The sequence below is a fragment of the Tachyglossus aculeatus genome, chromosome 2, assembly GCF_015852505.1.
Source record: "Tachyglossus aculeatus isolate mTacAcu1 chromosome 2, mTacAcu1.pri, whole genome shotgun sequence".
Taxonomy (NCBI): domain Eukaryota; kingdom Metazoa; phylum Chordata; class Mammalia; order Monotremata; family Tachyglossidae; genus Tachyglossus; species Tachyglossus aculeatus.
In genome coordinates this window covers 171,339,225-171,361,945 of record NC_052067.1, presented here as the reverse complement: position 1 = coordinate 171,361,945, position 22,721 = coordinate 171,339,225, and the positions used below count along the sequence as shown (strand labels likewise).

At 46.0% G+C, this 22,721-nt stretch overlaps 1 protein-coding gene across 3 annotated transcripts in view; it reads left to right on the top strand.

Moving 5' to 3' along the window:
* The window catches only part of EPS8 (epidermal growth factor receptor pathway substrate 8), a 139,833-nt gene that overhangs the window by 41,597 nt on the left and 75,515 nt on the right, over nt 1-22,721 (top strand). For all 3 annotated transcript variants that reach the window (XM_038772033.1, XM_038772054.1, XM_038772043.1), the window contains 6 exons: nt 249-316; nt 4,416-4,577; nt 8,802-8,951; nt 13,221-13,303; nt 16,770-16,906; nt 19,804-19,877. In XM_038772033.1, the coding sequence (XP_038627961.1) occupies nt 249-316; nt 4,416-4,577; nt 8,802-8,951; nt 13,221-13,303; nt 16,770-16,906; nt 19,804-19,877 (674 nt within the window). The remainder of the gene's footprint in view (nt 1-248; nt 317-4,415; nt 4,578-8,801; nt 8,952-13,220; nt 13,304-16,769; nt 16,907-19,803; nt 19,878-22,721) is intronic.

Sequence of the window (22,721 nt, the reverse complement as noted above, 5' to 3'; positions counted from 1 at the left end):
CAACTTGTCGTTCCCAAGCGCTCAGTCCAGTGCTCGGCACATGGTAAGCGCTCAATAAATACGATTGAAGGAATGAATGGATGAACTGTGAACCCACTGTTGGGTAGGGACTGTCTCTATATGTTGCCAATTTGTACTTCCCAAGCGCTTAGTACAGTGCTCTGCACATAGTAAGCGCTCAATAAATACGATTGATGATGATTATGATGATGAACGGTCACCCCGCCAACACCGGTTTTCTTTTCCAGAGCAACGGAAGACTTACGCCCGCGATAGCGTCGGCCGCCTGCCCGACGTCTCCCAGTATCGAGTGGAAGTAAGACGCCCTCCGACCTTCCAGGGGCCGGGAATGGGGGTCTCCGGGAATGGGGCGAGCTCCCGCATACGACTGAATGAATGAATGAATGAATGCTATGGATGGCTGCCCACTTTCATTCATTCAATCGTATTTATTGAGCGCTTACTGTGTGCGGAGCACTGTGCTGGGCGCTTGGGGAGTAGAGACGGTTTGGTTTTGTTGTCTGTCTCCCCCTTCTAGACTGTGAGCCCACTGTTGGGTCGGGATCGTCTCTATCTGTTGCCGATTTATACTTCCCAAGCGCTTAGCACAGTGCTCTGCACGCTGGAAGCGCTCAATAAATACCATTGAATGAATGAATAAGCCCGGAGGAGGAGGAAGGAGGTGAAGGCAGCGTGGCTCAGTGGAAAGCCACTTGTACTTCCCAAGCGCTTAGTACAGTGCTCTGCACACTGTAAGCGCTCAATAAATACGATTGATTGATTGAAAGAGCCCGGGCTTTGGAGTCAGAGGTCAAGGGTTCAAATCCCGGCTCCGCCACTTGTTAGCCGTGTGACTTTGGGCACTTCACTTCTCTGGGCCTCAGTTCCCTCGTCTGGAAAATGGGAATTAAGACTGTGAGCCCCACGTGGGACAACCTGATCACCTTGTATCCTCCGCAGCGCTTAGAACAGTGCTGTGCACATAGTAAGCGCTTAATAAATGCCATTAAAAAAAAAAAGGCGGGTGGAATGGGTGAGAAACCAAGGAAGGGCGGGCCCGACCCAAGGCCTCGGTTCGCCCGCTCATAAAAACCACCATCTGATGACGAAAGATTAATAAATCAAATCCTGGTTGGTATCGACTGGCCATTCGTCCGATCAGTCGTATTTATTGAGCGCTTCCTGTGCGCGGGGCACTGAACTAGGCGCTTGGGAGAGTCCAATAAAGCAATCAACGGACACGTCCCCTCGCCCGCGACGAGCAGACGGTCTAGAGTCCGCCTTTCCTTATCTCGAAACGCCTGTTTTGGAAGTTGGTTGTGGGCAGGGAATGCCACTGCTCATTCCTTCATGCATTCAGTCCTATTTATTGAGCGCTTACTGTGTGCAGAGCACTGTACTAAGCGCTCGGGAAATACAAGTTGGCAACATGTAGAGACGGTCCCTACCCAACAGCAGGCTGTTCGTTCAGTTACTCATTCAATCGTATTTATTGAGCGCTCACTGTGTGCAGAGCACTGGACTAAGCGCTCGGGAAGTACAAGTTGGCAACATATAGAGACGGTCCCTACCCAACAGCAGGCTGTTCGTTCAGTTACTCATTCAATCGTATTTATTGAGCGCTCACTGTGTGCAGAGCACTGGACTAAGCGCTCGGGAAGTACAAGTTGGCAACATATAGAGACGGTCCCTACCCAACAACGGGCTGTTCATTCAGTTACTCATTCAATCATATTTATTGAGCGCTCACTGTGTGCAGAGCACTGTACTAAGCGCTCGGGAAGTACAAGTTGGCAGCATGTAGAGACGGTCCCTACCCAACAACAGGCTGTTCGTTCAGTTACTCATTCAGTGGTATTTACTGAGCACTCACTGTGTGCAGAGCACTGGACTAAGCACCTGGGACAGTGCAATGAGAAGCAGCGCAGCTCAGTGGAAAGAGCCCGGGCTTTGGAGTCAGAGGTCGTGGGTTCAAATCCCGGCTCCGCCAACTGTTGGCTGTGTGACTTTGGGCAATCAGTCGTATTTATTGAGCGCTTACTGTGTGCAGAGCACTGTACTAAGCGCTTGGGAAGTCCAAGTTGGCAACATATAGAGACGGTCCTTACCCAGCAGCGGGCTCACAGTCTAGAAAGTGGGCTCACAGTAGGGCAAGTCACCTCACTTCTCTGGGCCTCAGTTCCCTCATCTGGAAAATGGGGTTGAAGACCGTGAGCACCCCTGTGGGACAACCCGATCACCTTGTAACGTCCCCAGTGCTTAGAACAGTGCTTTGCACATAGTAAGCGCTTAATAAATGCCATTATTATTATTATTATTATTATTATATACCGTGAGCCCCCCCATGGGACAACCCAATCACCTTGTAACTTCCCCAGCGCTTAGAACAGTGCTTGGCACATAGTAAACGCTTAATAAATGCCATCATCATTATTATTATTATTATTATATACCGTGAGCACCCCTGTGGGATAACCCGATCACCTTGTAACTTCCCCAGCGCTTAGAACAGTGCTTGGCACATAGTAAGTGCTTAATAAATGCCATTATGATTATTATTATTATTATATACTGTGAGCCCCCCCGTGGGACAACCCAATCACCTTGTAACTTCCCCAGCGCTTAGACCAGTGCTTGGCACATAGTAAGCGCTTAATAAATGCCATCATTATCATTATTGTTATATACCGTGAGCCCCCCCCTTGGGACAACCCGATCACCTTGTAACTTCCACAGCGCTTAGAACAGTGCTTGGCACATAGTAAGCGCTTAATAAATGCCATCATTATTATTATTATATACCGTGAGCCCCTCCATGGGACAACCCAATCACCTTGTAACTTCCCCAGTGCTTAGAACAGTGCTTGGCACATAGTAAGCGCTTAATAAGTGCCATCATTATTTTTATTATTATATGCCGTGAGCCCCCCCGTGGGACAACCCGATCACCTTGTAACTTCCCCAGCGCTTCGAACAGTGCTTTGCACATAGTAAGCACTTAATAAATGCCGTCATTATTATTATTATTATTATTATTATTATTATTATTATTATTATATACCATGAGCCCCCCCGTGGGACAACCTGATCACCTTGTAACTTCCCCAGCGCTTAGAACAGTGCTTGGCACATAGTAAGCGCTTAATAAATGCCATCATTATCATTATTATTATATACCGTGAGCCCCCCCATGGGACAACCCGATCACCTTGTAACTTCCCCAGCGCTTAGAACAGTGCTTGGCACATAGTAAGCGCTTAATAAATGCCATCATCATTATTATTATTATTATTATATACCGTGAGCACCCCTGTGGGATAACCCGATCACCTTGTAACTTCCCCAGCGCTTAGAACAGTGCTTGGCACATAGTAAGTGCTTAATAAATGCCATTATTATTATTATTATTATTATTATATACTGTGAGCCCCCCCGTGGGACAACCCAATCACCTTGTAACTTCCCCAGCGCTTAGACCAGTGCTTGGCACATAGTAAGCGCTTAATAAATGCCATCATTATTATTATTATATACCGTGAGCCCCTCCATGGGACAACCCAATCACCTTGTAACTTCCCCAGCGCTTAGAACAGTGCTTGGCACATAGTAAGCGCTTAATAAATGCCATCATTATTATTATTATATACCGTGAGCCCCTCCATGGGACAACCCAATCACCTTGTAACTTCCCCAGTGCTTAGAACAGTGCTTGGCACATAGTAAGCGCTTAATAAGTGCCATCATTATTTTTATTATTATATGCCGTGAGCCCCCCCGTGGGACAACCCGATCACCTTGTAACTTCCCCAGCGCTTCGAACAGTGCTTTGCACATAGTAAGCGCTTAATAAATGCCATTATTATTATTATTATTATTATTATATACCATGAGCCCCCCCGTGGGACAACCCGATCACCTTGTAACTTCCCCAGCGCTTAGACCAGTGCTTGGCACATAGTAAGCGCTTAATAAATGCCATCATTATTATTATTATATACCGTGAGCCCCTCCATGGGACAACCCAATCACCTTGTAACTTCCCCAGTGCTTAGAACAGTGCTTGGCACATAGTAAGCGCTTAATAAATGCCATCATTATTATTATTATATACCGTGAGCCCCCCGGTGGGACAACCCGATCACCTTGTAACTTCCCCAGCGCTTAGAACAGTGCTTGGCACATAGTAAGCGCTTAATAAGTGCCATTATAATTATTATTATTATTATATACCGTGAGGCCATCCCGTGGGACAACCCGATCACCTTGTAACTTCCCCAGCGCTTAGACCAGTGCTTGGCACATAGTAAGCGCTTCATAAATGCCATCATCATTATTATTATCATTATTATTCCGGCCGGGAGGGCCCCGGGGTGACCGCTTTCCCGGTTGCGGCGGTTTTCCACCCCTCTCGCCAGCACCTGACCACGTTCGTGCTGGACCGGAGGGACGCCATGGTCACGGTGGACGACGGCATCCGGAAGCTGCGGCTGCTGTTGGCCAAGGGCCGGGTCTGGACGCAAGACATGATCCTGCAGGTGGACGACAAGGCCGTCAGCCTCGTCGACCTGGAGTCGGGGGTGAGTGTTTGGGACGCCCCCACCCTCCTGCCGCCCGCGAATCCCACCGAATTCCCTCCCCGCTTCCCGCTCTCCCATCCCGGCTCCGCCACTCGTCAGCCGGGCGACTCTGGGCAAGTCACTTCCCTTCTCTGGGCCTCACTTCCCTCATCTGTCAAATGGGGACTGCAGATAAAATTCCCATTATTATCTTAATCAAGATAAAACGATCATTCGTCATCTGGGCGCTTCCCTTCTCTGGGCCTCAGTTTGTATATATGTATATATATATATATATATATATATTTGTATATATGTATATATGTTTGTACATATTTTTTTTATTTTTATTTTTTATTTTTTTTATTCTATTTATTTATTTATTTAATTTATTTGTACATATCTATTCTATTTATTTTATTTTGTTAGTATGTTTGGTTTTGTTCTCTGTCTCCCCCTTTTAGACTGTGAGCCCACTGTTGGGTAGGGACTGTCTCTATATGTTGCCAATTTGTACTTCCCAAGCGCCTAGTACAGTGCTCTGCACATAGTAAGCGCTCAATAAATACGATTGATGATGATGATGATGATCTGGGCGCTTCCCTTCTCTGGGCCTCAGTTCCCTCATCTGTCAAATGGGGACTTTTAGACTGTGAGCCCACTGTTGGGTAGGGACTGTCTCTATATGTTGCCAGTTTGTACTTCCCAAGCGCTTAGTACAGTGCTCTGCACACAGTAAGCGCTCAATAAATACGATTGATGATGATGACTGAAGATAAAGTCCCCATTTTCATCTTCATCAAGATAAAACGATCGTTCATCATCTGGGCGCTTCCCTTCTCTGGGCCTCAGTTCCCTCATCTGTCAAATGGGGACTGAAGATAAAATCCCCATTATTATCTTAATCAAGATAAAATGATCGTTCATCATCTGGGCGCTTCCCTTCTCTGGGCCTCAATTCCCTCATCTGCCAAATGGGGACTTTTAGACTGTGAGCCCACTGTTGGGTAGGGACTGTCTCTATATGTTGCCAATTTGTACTTCCCAAGCGCTTAGTACAGTGCTCTGCACACAGTAAGCGCTCAATAAATACGATTGATGATGATGACTGAAGATAAAGTCCCCATTTTCATCTTCATCAAGATAAAACGATCGTTCATCATCTGGGTTCTTCCCTTCTCTGGGCCTCAGTTCCCTCATCTGTCAAATGGGGACGGAAGATAAAGTCCCCATTTTCATCTTCAACAAGATAAAACGATCGTTCATCGTCTGGGCGCTTCCCTTCTCTGGGCCTCAGTTTCCTCATTTGTCAAATGGGGACTGAAGATAAAGCCCCCGTTTTCATCTTCATCGAGCTAAACGGATCGTTCATCATCTGGGCGCTTCCCTTCACTGGGCCTCAGTTCCCTCATCTGTCAAATGGGGACTGAAGATAAAGTCCCCATTTTCATCTTCATCAAGCTAAAACGATCGTTCATCATCTGGGTGCTTCCCTTCTCTGGGCCTCAGTTCCCCCATCTGTCAAATGGGGACTGAAGATAAAGTACCCATTTTTATCTTCATTAAGATAAAATGATCGTTCATTGTCTGGGCGCTTCCCTTCTCTGGGCCTCAGTTCCCTCATCTGTCAAATGGGGACTGAAGATTAAAAGTCCCCATTTTCATCTTCATCAAGCTAAAATGATCGTTCATCATCTGGGCGCTTCCCTTCTCTGGGCCTCAGAGATTATTACGCTCTGGGCCATCATTATTATTATTATTATTATTATTACTCACTTCTCTTTGCCTCAGTTCCCTCATCTGGAAAATGGGGATAAAGACTGTGAGCCCCCCGGGGGCAACCCGACATTCATTCAATCGTATTTATTGAGCGCTTACTGTGTGCAGAGCACTGTACTAAGCGCTGGGGAAGTACAAATTGGCAGCATATAGAGACGGTCCCTACCCAACAGTGGGCTCACAGTGGCTGACGACCTTGTACGCCCCCCCCCCCCCCCAGCGCTTAGAACAGTGCTTGGCACATAGTAAACGCTTAATAAATGCCATTATTATTATTATCATTATTATCATTCACTTCTATGTGCCTCTATTCCCTCATCTGGAAAATGGGGATGAAGACTGTGGGACAACCCGCCAACCTTGTCTACCCACCCCAGCGCTTAGAACAGTGCTTGGCACTTAGTCAACGCTTAATAAATGCCCTCATCGTTATTATTATTATCATTATTACTATTCACTTCTCTGTGCCTCTGTCCCCTCATCTGGAAAATGGGGATGAAGACTGTGGGACAACCCTCCAACCTTGTCTACCCCCCCCCCCCCAGTGCTTAGTACAGTGCTTGGCACATAGTCAACGCTTAATAAATGCCCTCATCGTTATTATTATTATCATTATTACTATTCACTTCTCTGTGCCTCTGTCCCCTTATCTGGAAAATGGGGATGAAGACTGTGGGACAACCCGCCAACCTTGTCTACCCACCCCAGCGCTTAGAACAGTGCTTGGCACTTAGTCAACGCTTAATAAATGCCCTCATCGTTATTATTATTATCATTATTACTATTCACTTCTCTGTGCCTCTGTCCCCTCATCTGGAAAATGGGGATGAAGACTGTGGGACAACCCTCCAACCTTGTCTACCCCCCCCCCCCCAGTGCTTAGTACAGTGCTTGGCACATAGTCAACGCTTAATAAATGCCCTCATCGTTATTATTATCATCATTACTACTATTCACTTCTCTGTGCCTCTGTCCCCTCATCTGGAAAATGGGGATGAAGACTGTGGGACAACCCACCAACCTTGTCTACCCCCCTCCAGCGCTTAGTACAGTGCTTGGCACATAGTCAACGCTTAATAAATGCCCTCATCGTTATTATTATTATCATTATTACTATTCACTTCTCTGTGCCTCTGTCCCCTCATCTGGAAAATGGGGATGAAGACTGTGGGACAACCCGCCAACCTTGTCTACCCCCCCCCAGCGCTTAGTACAGTGCTTGGCACATAGTCAACGCTTAATAAATGCCCTCATCGTTATTATTATTATCATTATTACTGTTCACTTCTCTGTGCCTCTGTCCCCTCATCTGGAAAATGGGGATGAAGACTGTGGGACAACCCGCCAACCTTGTCTACCCCCCCCCCAGCGCTTAGTACAGTGCTTGGCACATAGTCAACGCTTAATAAATGCCCTCATCATTATTATTATCATTACTACTATTCACTTCTCTGTGCCTCTGTCCCCTCATCTGGAAAATGGGGATGAAGACTGTGGGACAACCCGCCAACCTTGTCTACCCCCCCAGCGCTTAGTACAGTGCTTGGCACATAGTCAACGCTTAATAAATGCCCTCATCGTTATTATTATTATCATTACTACTATTCACTGCTCTGTGCCTCTGTCCCCTCATCTGGAAAATGGGGATGAAGACTGTGGGACAACCCGCCAACCTTGCCTACCCCCCCCCCCAGCGCTTAGAACAGTGCTTGGCGCATAGTAAGCGCTTAACAAATGCCGTCATTATCATTATTCTCTGGGCCTCATGGGTTCATGAGGTCATGGGTTCAAATCCCAGCCCCGCCAACTGTCAGCTGTGTGACTTTGGACGAGTCACTTCACTTCTCTGGGCCTCAGTCCCCTCATCTGGAGAAGGGGGATGAAGACTGTGAGCCCCCCGGGGGACAACCTGGCGACCTCGTATCCCCAGTGCTTGGCGCATAGTAAGCACTTAACAAATACAAATTCGTATCCCGACTCCGCCACATGTCTGCTGTGTGTCCTTGGGCAAGTCACTTAAATTATCAGAGCCTCAGTTCCCCTATCTGTAAAATGGGGATGAAGACTGTGAGCCCCACGTGGGACACCTTGATCACCTTGTATCCCCCCCAGCGCTTAGAACAGTGCTTTGCACATAGTAAGCGCTTAACAAATACCATCATTAAATACCGTCATTATTATTATTCTCTGGGCCTCAGTCCCCTCATCTGGAAAAGGGGGATGAAGACCGTGAGCCCCCCCATGGGACAACCTGGTGACCTTGTATGCCCCCCCACAGCGCTTAGAAGAGTCTTGGCGCGTAGTAGGCGCTTCATAAATGCCCTCATTTATCCTCGCATCCCCCTCCCGGCGCTTTCAGCGGCGCTCAGCACATAGCCAGCGCTTCGCCCACCCCGGCGTTGTTATCAGACGGGCCGGAGAGTGGTTGGCGGGCCCCGGCCCGACCCACCTGGCTTCTGCCCGCAGAACGAGCTGGAGCACTTCCCCCTGGGCACCGTGCAGCTGTGCCAGGCTGTACTGAGCGCCTGCAGCTACGACTCCGTCCTCGCCCTGGCTTGCAAGGACCCGGCGCAGAGCAGACCCGACCTCCACCTCTTCCAGTGTGACCAGGTCAAGGTAAGGAAGGGGCCCCCCGCCCGGTGCCCCCTCGCGTCTCCGTTCCCTCTATTTCAATCAATCAATCAATCGATCGTATTTATTGAGCGCTTACTGTGTGCAGAGCACTGGACTAAGCGCTTGGGAAGTCCAAATTGGCAACACACAGAGACAGTCCCTACCCAACAGTGGGCTCACAGTCTAAAAGATTTCGGTTTTAATTGGTTTTATTTGATCATTTCTATGATATATGTATATGAATTTATATATGGTGATGAGTGATTCATTCATTCAGTCGTATTTATTGAGTGCTTACTGTATGCAGAGCATCTGTTTTATATATATATATATATATGAATTGATATGTAATAATAATAATGATTCATTCATTCGATCGTATTTATTGAGCGCTTACTGTGTGCAGAGCATCTGTTATATATATATATATATGAATTGATATGTAATAATAATAATGATTCATTCATTCGATCGTATTGAGCGCTTACTGTGTGCAGAGCATCTGTTATATATATATATATGAATTGATATGTAATAATAATAATGATTCATTCATTCAGTCGTATTTATTGAGCGCTGACTGTGTGCAGAGCATCTGTTATATATATATGAATTGATATGTAATAATAATAATGATTCATTCATTCGATCGTATTTATTGAGCGCTTACTGTGTGCAGAGCATCTGTTATATATATATATAATGAATTGATATGTAATAATAATAATGATTCATTCATTCAGTCGTATTTATTGAGCGCTTACTGTGTGCAGAGCATCTGTTATATATATATATATGAATTGATATGTAATAATAATAATGATTCATTCAATAATAATAATGATTCATTCATTCAATCGTATTTATTGAGCGCTTACTGTGTGCAGAGCATCTGTTATATATATATGAATTGATATGTAATAATAATAATGATTCATTCATTCAAGCGTATTTATTGAGCGCTTACTGTGTGCAGAGCATCTGTTGTATATATATGAATTTATATGTAATAATAATGATTCATTCATTCAATCGTATTTATTGAGCGCTTGCTGTGTGCAGAGCATCTATTATATATATATATATATATATATATATATGAATTTATATAGACTGAATTTATTTAGACTGTGAGCCCACTGTTGGGTAGGGACCGTCTCTATATGTTGCCAACTTGGACTTCCCAAGCGCTTAGTACAGTGCTCTGCACACAGGAAGCGCTCAATAAATACAACTGACTGACTGACTGATAATAATGATTCATTCATTCAGTCAGTCGTATTTATTGAACGCTTACTGTGTGCAGAGCATGTGTTCTGTTTTATATGTATTTGAATTTGTATATATAATAATGATTCATTCATTCAAATGTATTTATTGAGCGCTTACTGTGTGCAGCGCATCTATTATATTATATATATATGAATTTATATATAATAATAATTCATTCAGTCAGTCGTATTTATTGAGCACTTACTGTGTGCAGAGCGTCTGTTATGTTTTATATATATATGAATTTATATATAATAATAATGATTCATTCATTCAATCGTATTTATTAAGTGCTTACTGTGTGCAGAGCATCTATTATATTATATATATATATGAATTTATATATAATAATAATTCATTCAGTCAGTCAGTCGTATTTATTGAGCGCTTACTGTGTACAGAGCATCTATTATATTACATATATGTGAATTTATACTTATGATAACGATTCATTCAATCATATTTATTGAGCGCTTACTGTGTGCAGAGCATCTATTATATTATGTATATATGAATATATATATATAATAATAATGATTCATTCAGTCAGTCAGTCGTATTGAGCGCTTACTGTGCGCAGAGCATCTATTATATTATATATATATATGAATTCATATATAATAATAATAATAATTCATTCATTCAATCGTATTTATTGAGCGCTTACTGTGTGCAGAGCATCTATTATATATTATATATGTGAATTTATAATAATAATGATTCATTCATTCATTCATTCATTGTCGTATTTATTGAGCGCTTACTGTGTGCAGAGCATCTATCATATATATATATGAATTCATAATAATAATGATTCATTCATTCAATTGTATTTATTGAGCGCTTACTGTGTGCAGAGCATCTATTATATTATATATATGAATTTATATAGAATAAAAATAATGATTCATTCAATCGCATTTATTGAGCTCTTATTGTGTTCAGAGCATCCATTATAGATATATGAATTTATATACAATAATAATAATGATTCATTCATTCATTCAATCGTATTTATTGAGTGCTTACTGTGTGCAGAGCATCTATTATATATATATATATGAATTTATATGTAATAATAATAATGATTCATTCATTCAATCGTATTTATTGAGTGCTTACTGTGTGCAGAGCATCGATCATTTTATATATATATGAATTCATATAGAATAATAATGATTCATTCATTCATTCAATCGTGTTTAGTGAGCGCTTACTGTGTGCAGAGCATCTATCATATTATATATATGAATGAATAATAATTATAATGATTCATTCATTCATTCAATTGTATTTATTGAGCTCTTACTGTGTGCAGAGCATTGATTATATTATATATATGAATTTATATATAGTAATAATAATGATTCATTCATTCATTCAATCGTATTCCTTGAACACTTACTGTGTGCAGAGCACTGTACTGAGCGCTTGGGAAGTCCAAGTCGGCAACATCTAGAGACGGTCCCTACCCGACAGCGGGCTCACAGTCTTGAAGGGGGAGACAGACGACAAAACCAAACATGTGGACTGGTGTCAGGTCATCAGAATAAATAGAAATAAAGCTGGATGCACATCATTAACAAGATAAATAGAATAGTAAATATGGACAAGTCAAATAAATAGAGTAATAAATCAGTACAAACATCTAGACAGGTGCCGTGGGGAGGGGAAGGAGGTAGGGTTGGGGAGATGGGAAGGGGGAAGAGGAAAAAGGGGGCTGAGTGTGGGAAGGCCTCCTGGAGGAGGTGAGCTCTCAGTTGGGATTTGAAGGGAGGAAGAGAGCTAGCTTGGCGGATTTCATTCATTTATTCATTCAATCGTATTTATTGAGCGCTTACTGTGTGCAGAGCACTGTACTGAGCGCTTGGGAAGTCCAAGTCGGCAACATCTAGAGACGGTCCCGACCCGACGGCGGGCTCACAGTCTGGAAGGGGGAGACAGACAACAAAACCAAACACGTGGACGGGTGTCAAGTCGTCAGAATAAATAGAAATAAAGCTCGATGAACATCATTAACAAGATAAATAGAATAGTAAATATGGACAAGTCAAATAGAGTAATAAATCTGTACCAACATCTGTACAGGGGCTGTGGGGAGGGGAAGGAGGTAGGGTGGGGGGGACGGGGAGGAGGAGAGGATAAAGGGGGCTGAGTGTGGGAAGGCCTCCTGGAGGAGGTGAGCTCCCAGTAGGGCTTTGAAGGGAGGAAGAGAGCTAGCTTGGCGGATTTCATTCATTCATTCACTCAATCGTATTTATTGAGCGCTTACTGTGTGCAGAGCACTGTACTGAGCGCTTGGGAAGTCCAAGTCGGCAACATCTAGAGACGGCCCCGACCCGACGGCGGGCTCACAGTCTGGAAGGGGGAGACAGACAACAAAACCAAACACGTGGACGGGTGTCAAGTCGTCAGAATAAATAGAAATAAAGCTCGATGAACATCATTAACAAGATAAATAGAATAGTAAATATGGACAAGTCAAATAGAGTAATAAATCTGTACCAACATCTGTACAGGGGCTGTGGGGAGGGGAAGGAGGTAGGGTGGGGGGGACGGGGAGGAGGAGAGGAAAAAGGGGGCTGAGTGTGGGAAGGCCTCCTGGAGGAGGTGAGCTCCCAGTAGGGCTTTGAAGGGAGGAAGAGAGCTAGCTTGGCGGATTTCATTCATTCATTCACTCAATCGTATTTATTGAGCGCTTACTGTGTGCAGAGCACTGTACTGAGCGCTTGGGAAGTCCAAGTCGGCAACATCTAGAGATGGCCCCTACCCGACGGCGGGCTCACAGTCTGGAAGGGGGAGACGGACGACAAAACAAAACATGAGAGAGAGAGGGATACTAGAACAGTGCTTTACACATAGTAAGCGCTTAACGAATGCCATCATTATTATTATTATTAGGGAGAGGGAGGCGGCGGGGGACTCGGGGGGCGGCGAGGGGGTCCGGGGTGGGGCTTTTTGGCCGTTCACCCCTCTGCCCGTCCTCCCCGTCTGCCCCAGGCCGACCTCATCTGCGACGACATCGAAAGCGCCATCAGCGACAGCAGAGGGGGGAAGCCGAAGAGGCGGCCGGAGGTGCTGAGGTAAATCGCCGACCCTGACTATGGGGGAGCCCCCCTGACCCTTGACCCCTGACCCCTGACCCCCTACCCTCTCCACCGGGGTGAGGTGACCCGTCTCCGATCGCTGCCATGACGACGGCATCGCTTTTCGGGCCCTTACCGGCTGTGCTCAACCACTAAGAGCCCACTGTTGGGTAGGGACCGTCTCTATATGTCGCCAACTTGGACTTCCCAAGCGCTTAGTACAGTGCCCTGCACGCAGTAGGCGCTCAATAAATACGGTTGATTGATCTGGTTGGACAAGCTGGAGCTCGGGCCCGGGCCGGCGGAAGGACCCGGGTTCTAATCCCGGCCCTGCCCCTTGTCAAAACGCTTACTACAGGCCCAGTGCAAAATGTGGCAGCTGTAAAAGCAGAGTCGACGGTCAACTTGTCAGCTGTGTGACCTTGGGCAAGTCATTTTCATTCATTCAGTCGGATGTATTGAGCGCCTCCTGTGTGCAGAGCACTGGACTCAGCGCTTGGGACATGCAAGTACAACCTCAATCAGTCATATTTATTGAGCGCTTACTGTCTACAGAGCACTGGACTAAGCGCTTGGGAAGTACAAGTTGGCAACATCAATCAATCAATCAATCAATCGTATTTATTGAGCGCTTACTGTGTGCAGAGCACTGTACTAAGCGCTTGGGAAGTCCAAGTTGGCAACATCTAGAGACGGTCCCTACCCAACAGTGGGCTCACAGAGCACTGGACTAAGCGCTTGGGAAGTACAAGTTGGCAACATATATATAACATGCAGACAGACAACGTAAATATAACATACAACATACAAGTACATTTTATTTATTTATTTATCTATTAATTTATTTTACTGGTACATATTTATTCTATTTATTTTATTTTGTTAATATGTTTGGTTTTGTTGTTTGTCTCCCCCTTCTAGACTGTGAGCCCGCTGTTGGGTAGGGACCATCTCTATATGTTGCCAACTTGGACTTCCCAAGCGCTTAGTACAGTGCTCTGCACACAGTAAGCACTCAATAAATACGATCGATTGATTGATCGATCCGGTGGGACAAGCTGGAGCTCGGGCACGGGCCGTCGGAAGGACCCGGGTTCTAATCCCGGCCCCGCCCCTTGTCAAAACGCTTACTACAGGCCCAGTGCAAAATGTGGCAGTTGTAAAAGCACAGTCGACGGTCAACTTGTCAGCTGTGTGACCTTGGACAAGTCATTTTCATTCATTCAGTCGTATTTATTGAGCGCTTACTGTGTGCAGAGCACTGGACTCAGCGCTTGGGAAGGACAAGTTGGCAACATGCAAGTACAACATCAGTCAGTCGTATTTATTGAGCGCTTACTGTGTGCAGAGCACTGGACTAAGCGCTTGGGAAGTACAAGTTGGCAACATATAGAGACGATCCCTACCCAATTGCGGACTCACAGTCTAGAAGGGGGAGACAGGGCAACAAAACAAAACCATCTCGACTCCCCAAGCGCCCAGCACAGTGCTCCGCCCACAGTAAGCGCTCAATAAATACGATTGAATGAATGGAAGGGGACAGCCGTCAATAGCATTCATTCATTCAGTCGTATGCGGGAGCTCGCCCCATTCCCGGAGACCCCCCTTTCCCGGCCCCTGGAAGGTCGGAGGGCGTCTTACTTCCCCTCGATACTGGGAGACGTCGGGCAGGCGTTCATCCATTCATTCCTTCAATGGCATTTATTGAGCGCTTACTGTGTGCAGAGCACTGTACTAAGCGCTTGGAAAGTACAGTTCGGCAACAAAGTGAGACAATAGCACAATTCGGCAACGGATAGAGACAATCCCTACCCAACAACGGACTCACAGTCTAGAAGAGAAGCAGCGTGGCTCAGTGGGAAGAGCCCGGGCTTTGGAGTCAGAGGTCATGGGTTCGAATCCCGACTCCGCCGCATGTCTGCTGGGTGGCCTTGGGCAAGTCACTTAACTTCCCTGAGCCTCAGTTCCCTCATCTGGAAAATGGGGATTAAGACTGTGAGCCCCATGTGGGACAATTTGATCATCATGTATCCCCCCCATCATTCCTTCAATCGTATTTATTGAGCGCTTACCGCGTGCCGAGCACTGGACTAAGCGCCCGGGAAGGACAAGTCGGCAACATCTAGAGACGGTCCCTACCCAACATTCATTCATTCAGTCGTATTTATTGAGCGCTTACCGTGTGCCGAACACTGGGCTGAGCGCTTGGGAAGGACAAGTCGGCAACATCTAGAGACGGTCCCTACCCAACATTCATTCATTCAGTCGTATCGGAGCCGGGATTCGAACCCGTGACCTGCGGGCGTAAGTCTTCAGTTGCTCTGGAAAAGAAAACCAGCGTTGGCGGGGTGACCGTTCATCCATTCATTCCTTCAATCGTACTTATTGAGCGCTTACCGCGTGCCGAGCACTGGGCTAAGCGCTTGGGAAGGACAAGTCGGCAACATCTAGAGACGGTCCCTACCCAAGATTCATTCATTCAGTCGTATTTATTGAACGCTTCCTGTGTGCCGAGCACTGGACTAAGCGCTTGGGAAGGACAAGTCGGCAACATCTAGAGACGGTCCCTACCCAAGATTCATTCATTCAGTCGTATTTATTGAACGCTTCCTGTGTGCCGAGCACTGGACTAAGCGCTTGGGAAGGACAAGTCGGCAACATCTAGAGACGGTCCCTACCCAACATTCATTCATTCAGTCGTATCGGAGCCGGGATTAGAACCCGTGACCTGCTGTGTCTCGGGCCTCGGCGGTACCCGCTAGGCCGCCCCGAAGGGTGAGCGGAGTCGGGGTGACCGAACCATCATCATCATCAATCGTATTTATTGAGCGCTTCCTGTGTGCAGAGCACTGTACTAAGCGCTTGGGAAGTACAAGTTGGCAGCACATAGAGACAGTCCCTACCCAACAGTGGGCTCACAGTCTAATTTACAGTCTAGTGTACATATTTATTACTTTATTTATTTATTTTACTAGTACATATCTATTCTATTGATTTTATTTTGTTAGTATGTTTGGTTTTGTTCTCTGTCTCCCCCTTTTAGACTGCGAGCCCACTGTTGGGTCGGGACCGTCTCTATATGTTGCCAATTTGTACTTCCCAAGCGCTTAGTCCAGTGCTCTGCACACGGTAAGCGCTCAATAAATATGATTGATTGATTGATTGACCGTCTCTATATGTTGCCAACTTGGACTTCCCAAGCGCTTAGTCCAGTGCTCTGCACACAGTAAGCGCTCAATAAATATGATTGATTGATTGATTGATTGACCATCTCTAGATGTTGCCAACTTGGACTTCCCAAGCGCTTAGTCCGGTGCTCTGCACACAGTAAGCGCTCAATAAATAGGATTGATGATGATGATGCTGATGCTATAAGGGGGAGACAGAGAACGAAACCAAACCAGGGGCGTTGTGGGCAGCCGGAGAAGACGGCCGGGGGTCTGACGGTGCGGTTTGTCCCCAGGCTGGTGTCCCAGGCGTCCGGCGGCATCCCGCCGCCCCCGACGGCCCCGGCCCCGGCCCCGCCGGGCACCGTCACCCAAGTGGACGTGCGGAGCCGCGTGGCGGCCTGGTCCGCCTGGGCCGCCGACCACGGAGACTGTGCGTATCCCCTCCACGGGCCGCCCCCCTTCGCTCCTTCGCTCTCCTCCCCGTCCCGCCGCCGTCGACCCCCGGCCCCGAATGCCCTCCCTCCGCACATTCAGTCAATTCAACCGTATTTATTGAGCGCTTACTGTGTGCAGAGCACTGGACTAAGCGCACATCCGCCTTCCTCCCTTCAAATTCCAACTGAGAGCTCACCTCCTCTGGGAGGCCTTCCCAGACTGAGCCCCCTTCTTCCTCTCCTCCTCCCCATCCACCCCACCCTACCTCCTTCCCCTCCTGTATATATTCATTCATTCATTCGATCGTATTTATTGAGCGCTTACTGTGTGCAGAGCACTGGACTAAGCGCACCTCCGCCTTCCTCCCTTCAAATCCCAACTGAGAGCTCACCTCCTCCAGGAGGCCTTCCCACACTGAGCCCCCTTTTTCCTCTCCTCCCCCCCATCCAGCCCACCCTACCTCCTTCCCCTCCTGTATATATTCATTCATTCATTCATTCATTCATTCATTTAATCGTATTTATTGAGCGCTTATGTGAGCCCACTGTCGGGTAGGGACTGCCTCTATATGTTGCCAAATTGTACTTCCCAAGCGCTTAGTCCAGTGCTCTGCACACAGTAAGCACTCAATAAATAAGATTGATGATGATGATGATGATGTGCAGAGCACTGGACTAAGCGCACATCCACCAAGCTCGCTCTCTTCCTCCCTTCAAATCCCAACTGAGAGCTCACCTCCTCCGGGAGGCCTTCCCCCACTGAGCCCCCTTTTTCCTCTCCTCCTCCCCATCCACCCGCCCTACCTCCTTCCCCTCCTGTATGTATTCATACATTCATTCATTCATTCAATCGTATTTATTGAGCGCTTACTGTGTGCAGAGCATTGGACTATGCGCACATCTGCCTTCCTCCCTTCAAATCCCAACTGAGAGCTCACCTCCCCTGGGAGGCCTTCCCACACTGAGCCCCCTTTTTCCTCTCCTCCTCCCCATCCACCCCACCCTACCTCCTTCCCCTCCTGTATATATTCATTCAATAGTATTTATTGAGCGCTTACTGTGTGCAGAGCACTGTACTAAGCGCACATCCGCCAAGCTAGTTCTCTTCCTCCCTTCAAATCCCAACTGAGCACTCACCTCCTCCGGGAGGCCTTCCCCCACTGAGCCCCCTTTTTCCTCTCCTCCTCCCCATCCACCCGCCCTACCTCCTTCCCCTCCTGTATGTATTCATTCATTCATTCAGTCGTATTTATTGAGCGCTTACTGTGTGCAGAACACTGGACTAAGCACACATCCGCCTTCCTCCCTTCAAATCCCAACTGAGAGCTCACCTCCTCCAGGAGGCCTTCCCACACTGAGCCCCCTTTTTCCTCTCCTCCTCCCCATCCACCCCACCCTACCTCCTTCCCCTCCTGTATATATTCATTCAATAGTATTTATTGAGCGCTTACTGTGTGCAGAGCACTGTACTAAGCACACATCCGCCAAGCTAGTTCTCTTCCTCCCTTCAAATCCCAACTGAGAGCTCACCTCCTCCGGGAGGCCTTCCCCCACTGAGCCCCCTTTTTCCTCTCCTGCTCCCCATCCACCCGCCCTACCTCCTTCCCCTCCTGTATGTATTCATTCATTCATTCATTCAATCGTATTTATTGAGCGCTCTCTGTGTGCAGAGCACTGGACTAAGCGCACATCCGCCTTCCTCCCTTCAAATCCCAACTGAGAGCTCACCTCCTCCAGGAAGCCTTCCCACACTGAGCCCCCTTTTTCTTCTCCTCCTCCCCATCCACCCAACCCTATCTCCTTCCCCTCCTGTATATATTCATTCATTCATTCAATCATATTTAATGAGCGCTTACTATGTGCAGAGCAGTGTACTAAGCGCACATCCGCCAAGCTAGCTCTCTTCCTCCCTTCAAATCCCAACTGAGAGCTCACCTCCTCCAGGAGGCCTTCCCCCACTAAGCCCCCTTTTTCCTCTCCTCCTCCCCATCCACCCGCCCTACCTCCTTCCCCTCCTGTATATATTCATTGATTCATTCATTCAATCGTATTTATTGAGTGCTTACTGTGTGCAGAGCACTGGACTAAGCGCACATCTGCCCTCCTCCCTTCAAATCCCACCTGAGAGCTCACCTCCTCCGGGAGGCCTTCCCACACTGAGCCCCCTTTTTCCTCTCCTCCTCCCCATCCACCCCACCCTACCTCCCTCCCCTCCCGTATATATTCATTCATTCATTCAATCAATCGTATTTATTGAGCGCTTACTGTGTGCAGAGCACTGTACTAAGCGCACATCCGCCAAGCTAGCTCTCTTCCTCCCTTCAAATCCCAACTGAGAGCTCACCTCCTCCGGGAGGCCTTCCCACACTGAGCCCCCTTTTCCCTCTCCTCCCCCCCATCCACCCCACCCTACCTCCTTCCCCTATATATGTATATATTCATTCATTCATTCATTCATTCAATCGTATTTATTGAGCGCTTACTGTGTGCAGAGCACTGGACTAAGCGCTTGGGAAGTCCAAAGTCGGCAACATATAGAGGCTGTCCCTACCCAGTGGCGGGCTCACATTCCTTCATTCCTTCGTTCAATCGTATTTATTGAGCGCTTACTGTGTGCAGAGCGCTGTACTAAGCGCTTGGGAAGTACAAGTGGGCTCACAGTCTCGAAGGGGAAGACAGACCACAAAACCAAACATGTGGACGGGTGTCAAGTCGTCAGAATAAATAGAAATCAATCAATCAATCGTATTTATTGGGCGCTTACTGTGTGCAGAGCACTGTACTAAGCGCTTGGGAAGTCCAAGTTGGCAACATATAGAGACGGTCCCTACCCAACAGTGGGCTCACAGTCTAAAAAGCGAGATGCCCATCATTAACGTCATTCCCCCCTCAGACGAGCGGTCCCGGCCGCCCCAGGATCTGGAGGAGTCCGCCGAGATGACCGCGGCCCGGATCGACCGCGATGTCGTGAGTGACCGTCATTCATTCATTCCTTCAGTCGTATTTATTGAGCGCTTCCTGATCGTAATGGTGGCATTTGTTAGGCGCTTACTACGGGCCACGCTCCGTGCTCAGCGCCGGGGTAGATTGAAGGCAATCAGGTTGTCTCACGGGAGGCTCGCGGTCTCAATCCCCGTTTTCCAGATGAGGGAACTGAGGTGCAGAGAGTAATAATAATAATAATAATAATAAGAAGAAGAAGAATGGCATTTATTAAGCACCTACTATGGGCAAAGCACTGTTCTAAATAATAATAATAATGATGGTATTTGTTCAGCACTTACTATGTGCCACGTTCTGTGCTCAGCGCCGGGGTAGATTGAAGGCAATCAGGTTGTCCCACGGGGGGCTCGCGCTCTCAATCCCCGTTTTCCAGATGAGGGAACTGAGGCGCAGAGAGTAATAATAATAATAGTAATAATAATGATAATAATGGCATTTATTAGGCGCTTACTATGTGCAAAGCACTGTTCTAAATAATAATAATAATGATGGTGGGGCTCGCAGTCTCAATCCCCATTTTCCAGGTGAGGGAACTGAGGCGCAGAGAGTAATAATAATAATAATAATGATAATAATAATAATAATAATGGCATTTATTAAGCGCTTACTATGTGCAAAGCACTGTTCTAAATAATAATAGTGATGGTATTTGTTAAGCGCTTACTATGGGCCACGCTCTGTGCTCAGCGCCGGGATAGATTGAAGGCCATCAGGTTGTCCCACTGGGGGCTCGCAGTCTCAATCCCCATTTTCCAGATGAGGGAACTGAGGCGCAGAGAGTAATAATAGTAATAATAATAATAATAATAATAATAATAATAATAATATGACATTTATTATGCACTTACTATGTTCAAAGCACTGTTCTAAATAATAATAATAACAACGATGGGGGCTTGCAGTCTCAATCCCTATTTTCCAGATGAGGGAACTGAGGCGCAGACAATAATAATAATAATAATGGTGGCATTTATTAAGCGCTTACTATGTGCAAAGCACTGTTCTAAATAATAATAATGATGGTATTTGTTAAGCGCTTACTATGGGCCACGCTCTGTGCTCAGCGCCGGGGTAGATTGAAGGCAATCAGGTTGTCCCACGGGGGGCTCGCGGTCTCAATCCCCGTTTTCCAGATGAGGGAACTGAGGCGCAGAGAGTAATAATAATAGTAATAATAATAGTAATAATAATGATGATAATGGCATTTATTAGGCGCTTACTATGTGCAAAGCACTGTTCTAAATAATAATAATAATGATGGTGGGGCTCGCAGTCTCAATCCCCATTTTCCAGGTGAGGGAACTGAGGCGCAGAGAGTAATAATAATAATAATAATAATAATAATAATAATGGCATTTATTAAGCGCTTACTATGTGCAAAGCACTGTTCTAAATAATAATAGTGATGGTATTTGTTAAGCGTTTACTATGTGCCATGCTCTGTGCTCAGCGCCGGCGTAGATTGAAGGCAATCAGGTTGTCCCACGGGGGGCTCGTGGTCTCAATCCCCGTTTTCCAGATGAGGGAACTGAGGCGCAGAGAGTAATAATAATAATAATAATAATAATAATAATAATAATAATGGCATTTATTAAGCGCTTACTATGTGCAAAGCACAGTTCTAAATAATAATAATAATGATGGTGGGGCTCGCAGTCTCGATCCCCATTTTCCAGGTGAGGGAACTGAGGCGCAGAGAGTAATAATAATAATGATAAGAAGAATAAGAATAATAATGGCATTTATTAAGCACCTACTATGGGCAAAGCACTGTTCTAAATAATAATAATAATGATGGTATTTGTTAAGCACTTACTATGTGCCACACTCTGTGCTCAGCGCCGGGGTAGATTGAAGGCAATCAGGTTGTCCCACGGGGGGCTCGCGGTCTCAATCCCCATTTTCCAGATGAGGGAACTGAGGCGCAGAGAGTAATAATAATAATAATAATAGTAATAATAATGATAATAATGGCATTTATTAGGCGCTTACTATGTGCAAAGCACTGTTCTAAATAATAATAATAATGATGGTGGGGCTCGCAGTCTCAATCCCCATTTTCCAGATGAGGCAACTGAGGCGCAGAGAGTAATAATAATAATAATAATAATAATAATAATAATAATAATAGCATTTATTAAGCGCTTACTATGTGCAAAGCACTGTTCTAAATAATAGTAATGATGGTATTTGTTAAGCGCTTACTATGAGCCACGCTCTGTGCTCAGCACCGGGATAGATTGAAGGCCATCAGGTTGTCCCACGGGGGGCTTGCAGTCTCAATCCCCATTTTTCAGATGAGGGAACTGAGGCGCAGAGAGTAATAATAGTAATAATAATAACAATAATAATAATAATAATAATAATTTGACATTTATTATGCACTTACTATGTTCAAAGCACTGTTCTAAATAATAATAATAATAACAATGGGGGCTCGCAGTCTCCATCCCCATTTTCCAGATGAGGGAACTGAGGCGCAGAGAGTAATAATAGTAATAATAATGATGGTATTTGTTAAGCTCTTACTATGTGCGAAGCACTGTTCTAAGCGCTGGGGGAAAACAAGGTGATCAGATTGGCCCCCGGGGGCCTCACAGTCTCAATCCCCATTTTCCAGAAGAAGGAACTGAGGCGCAGAGAGTAATAATAATAATAATAATAATAATAATAATAATAATGATGGGATTTATTAAGCGCTTACTATGTGCAAAGCACTGTTCTAAATAATAGTAATAACAATAATGGGGCTCGCAGTCTCCATCCCCATTTTCCAGATGAGGGAACTGAGGCGCAGAGAGTAATAAT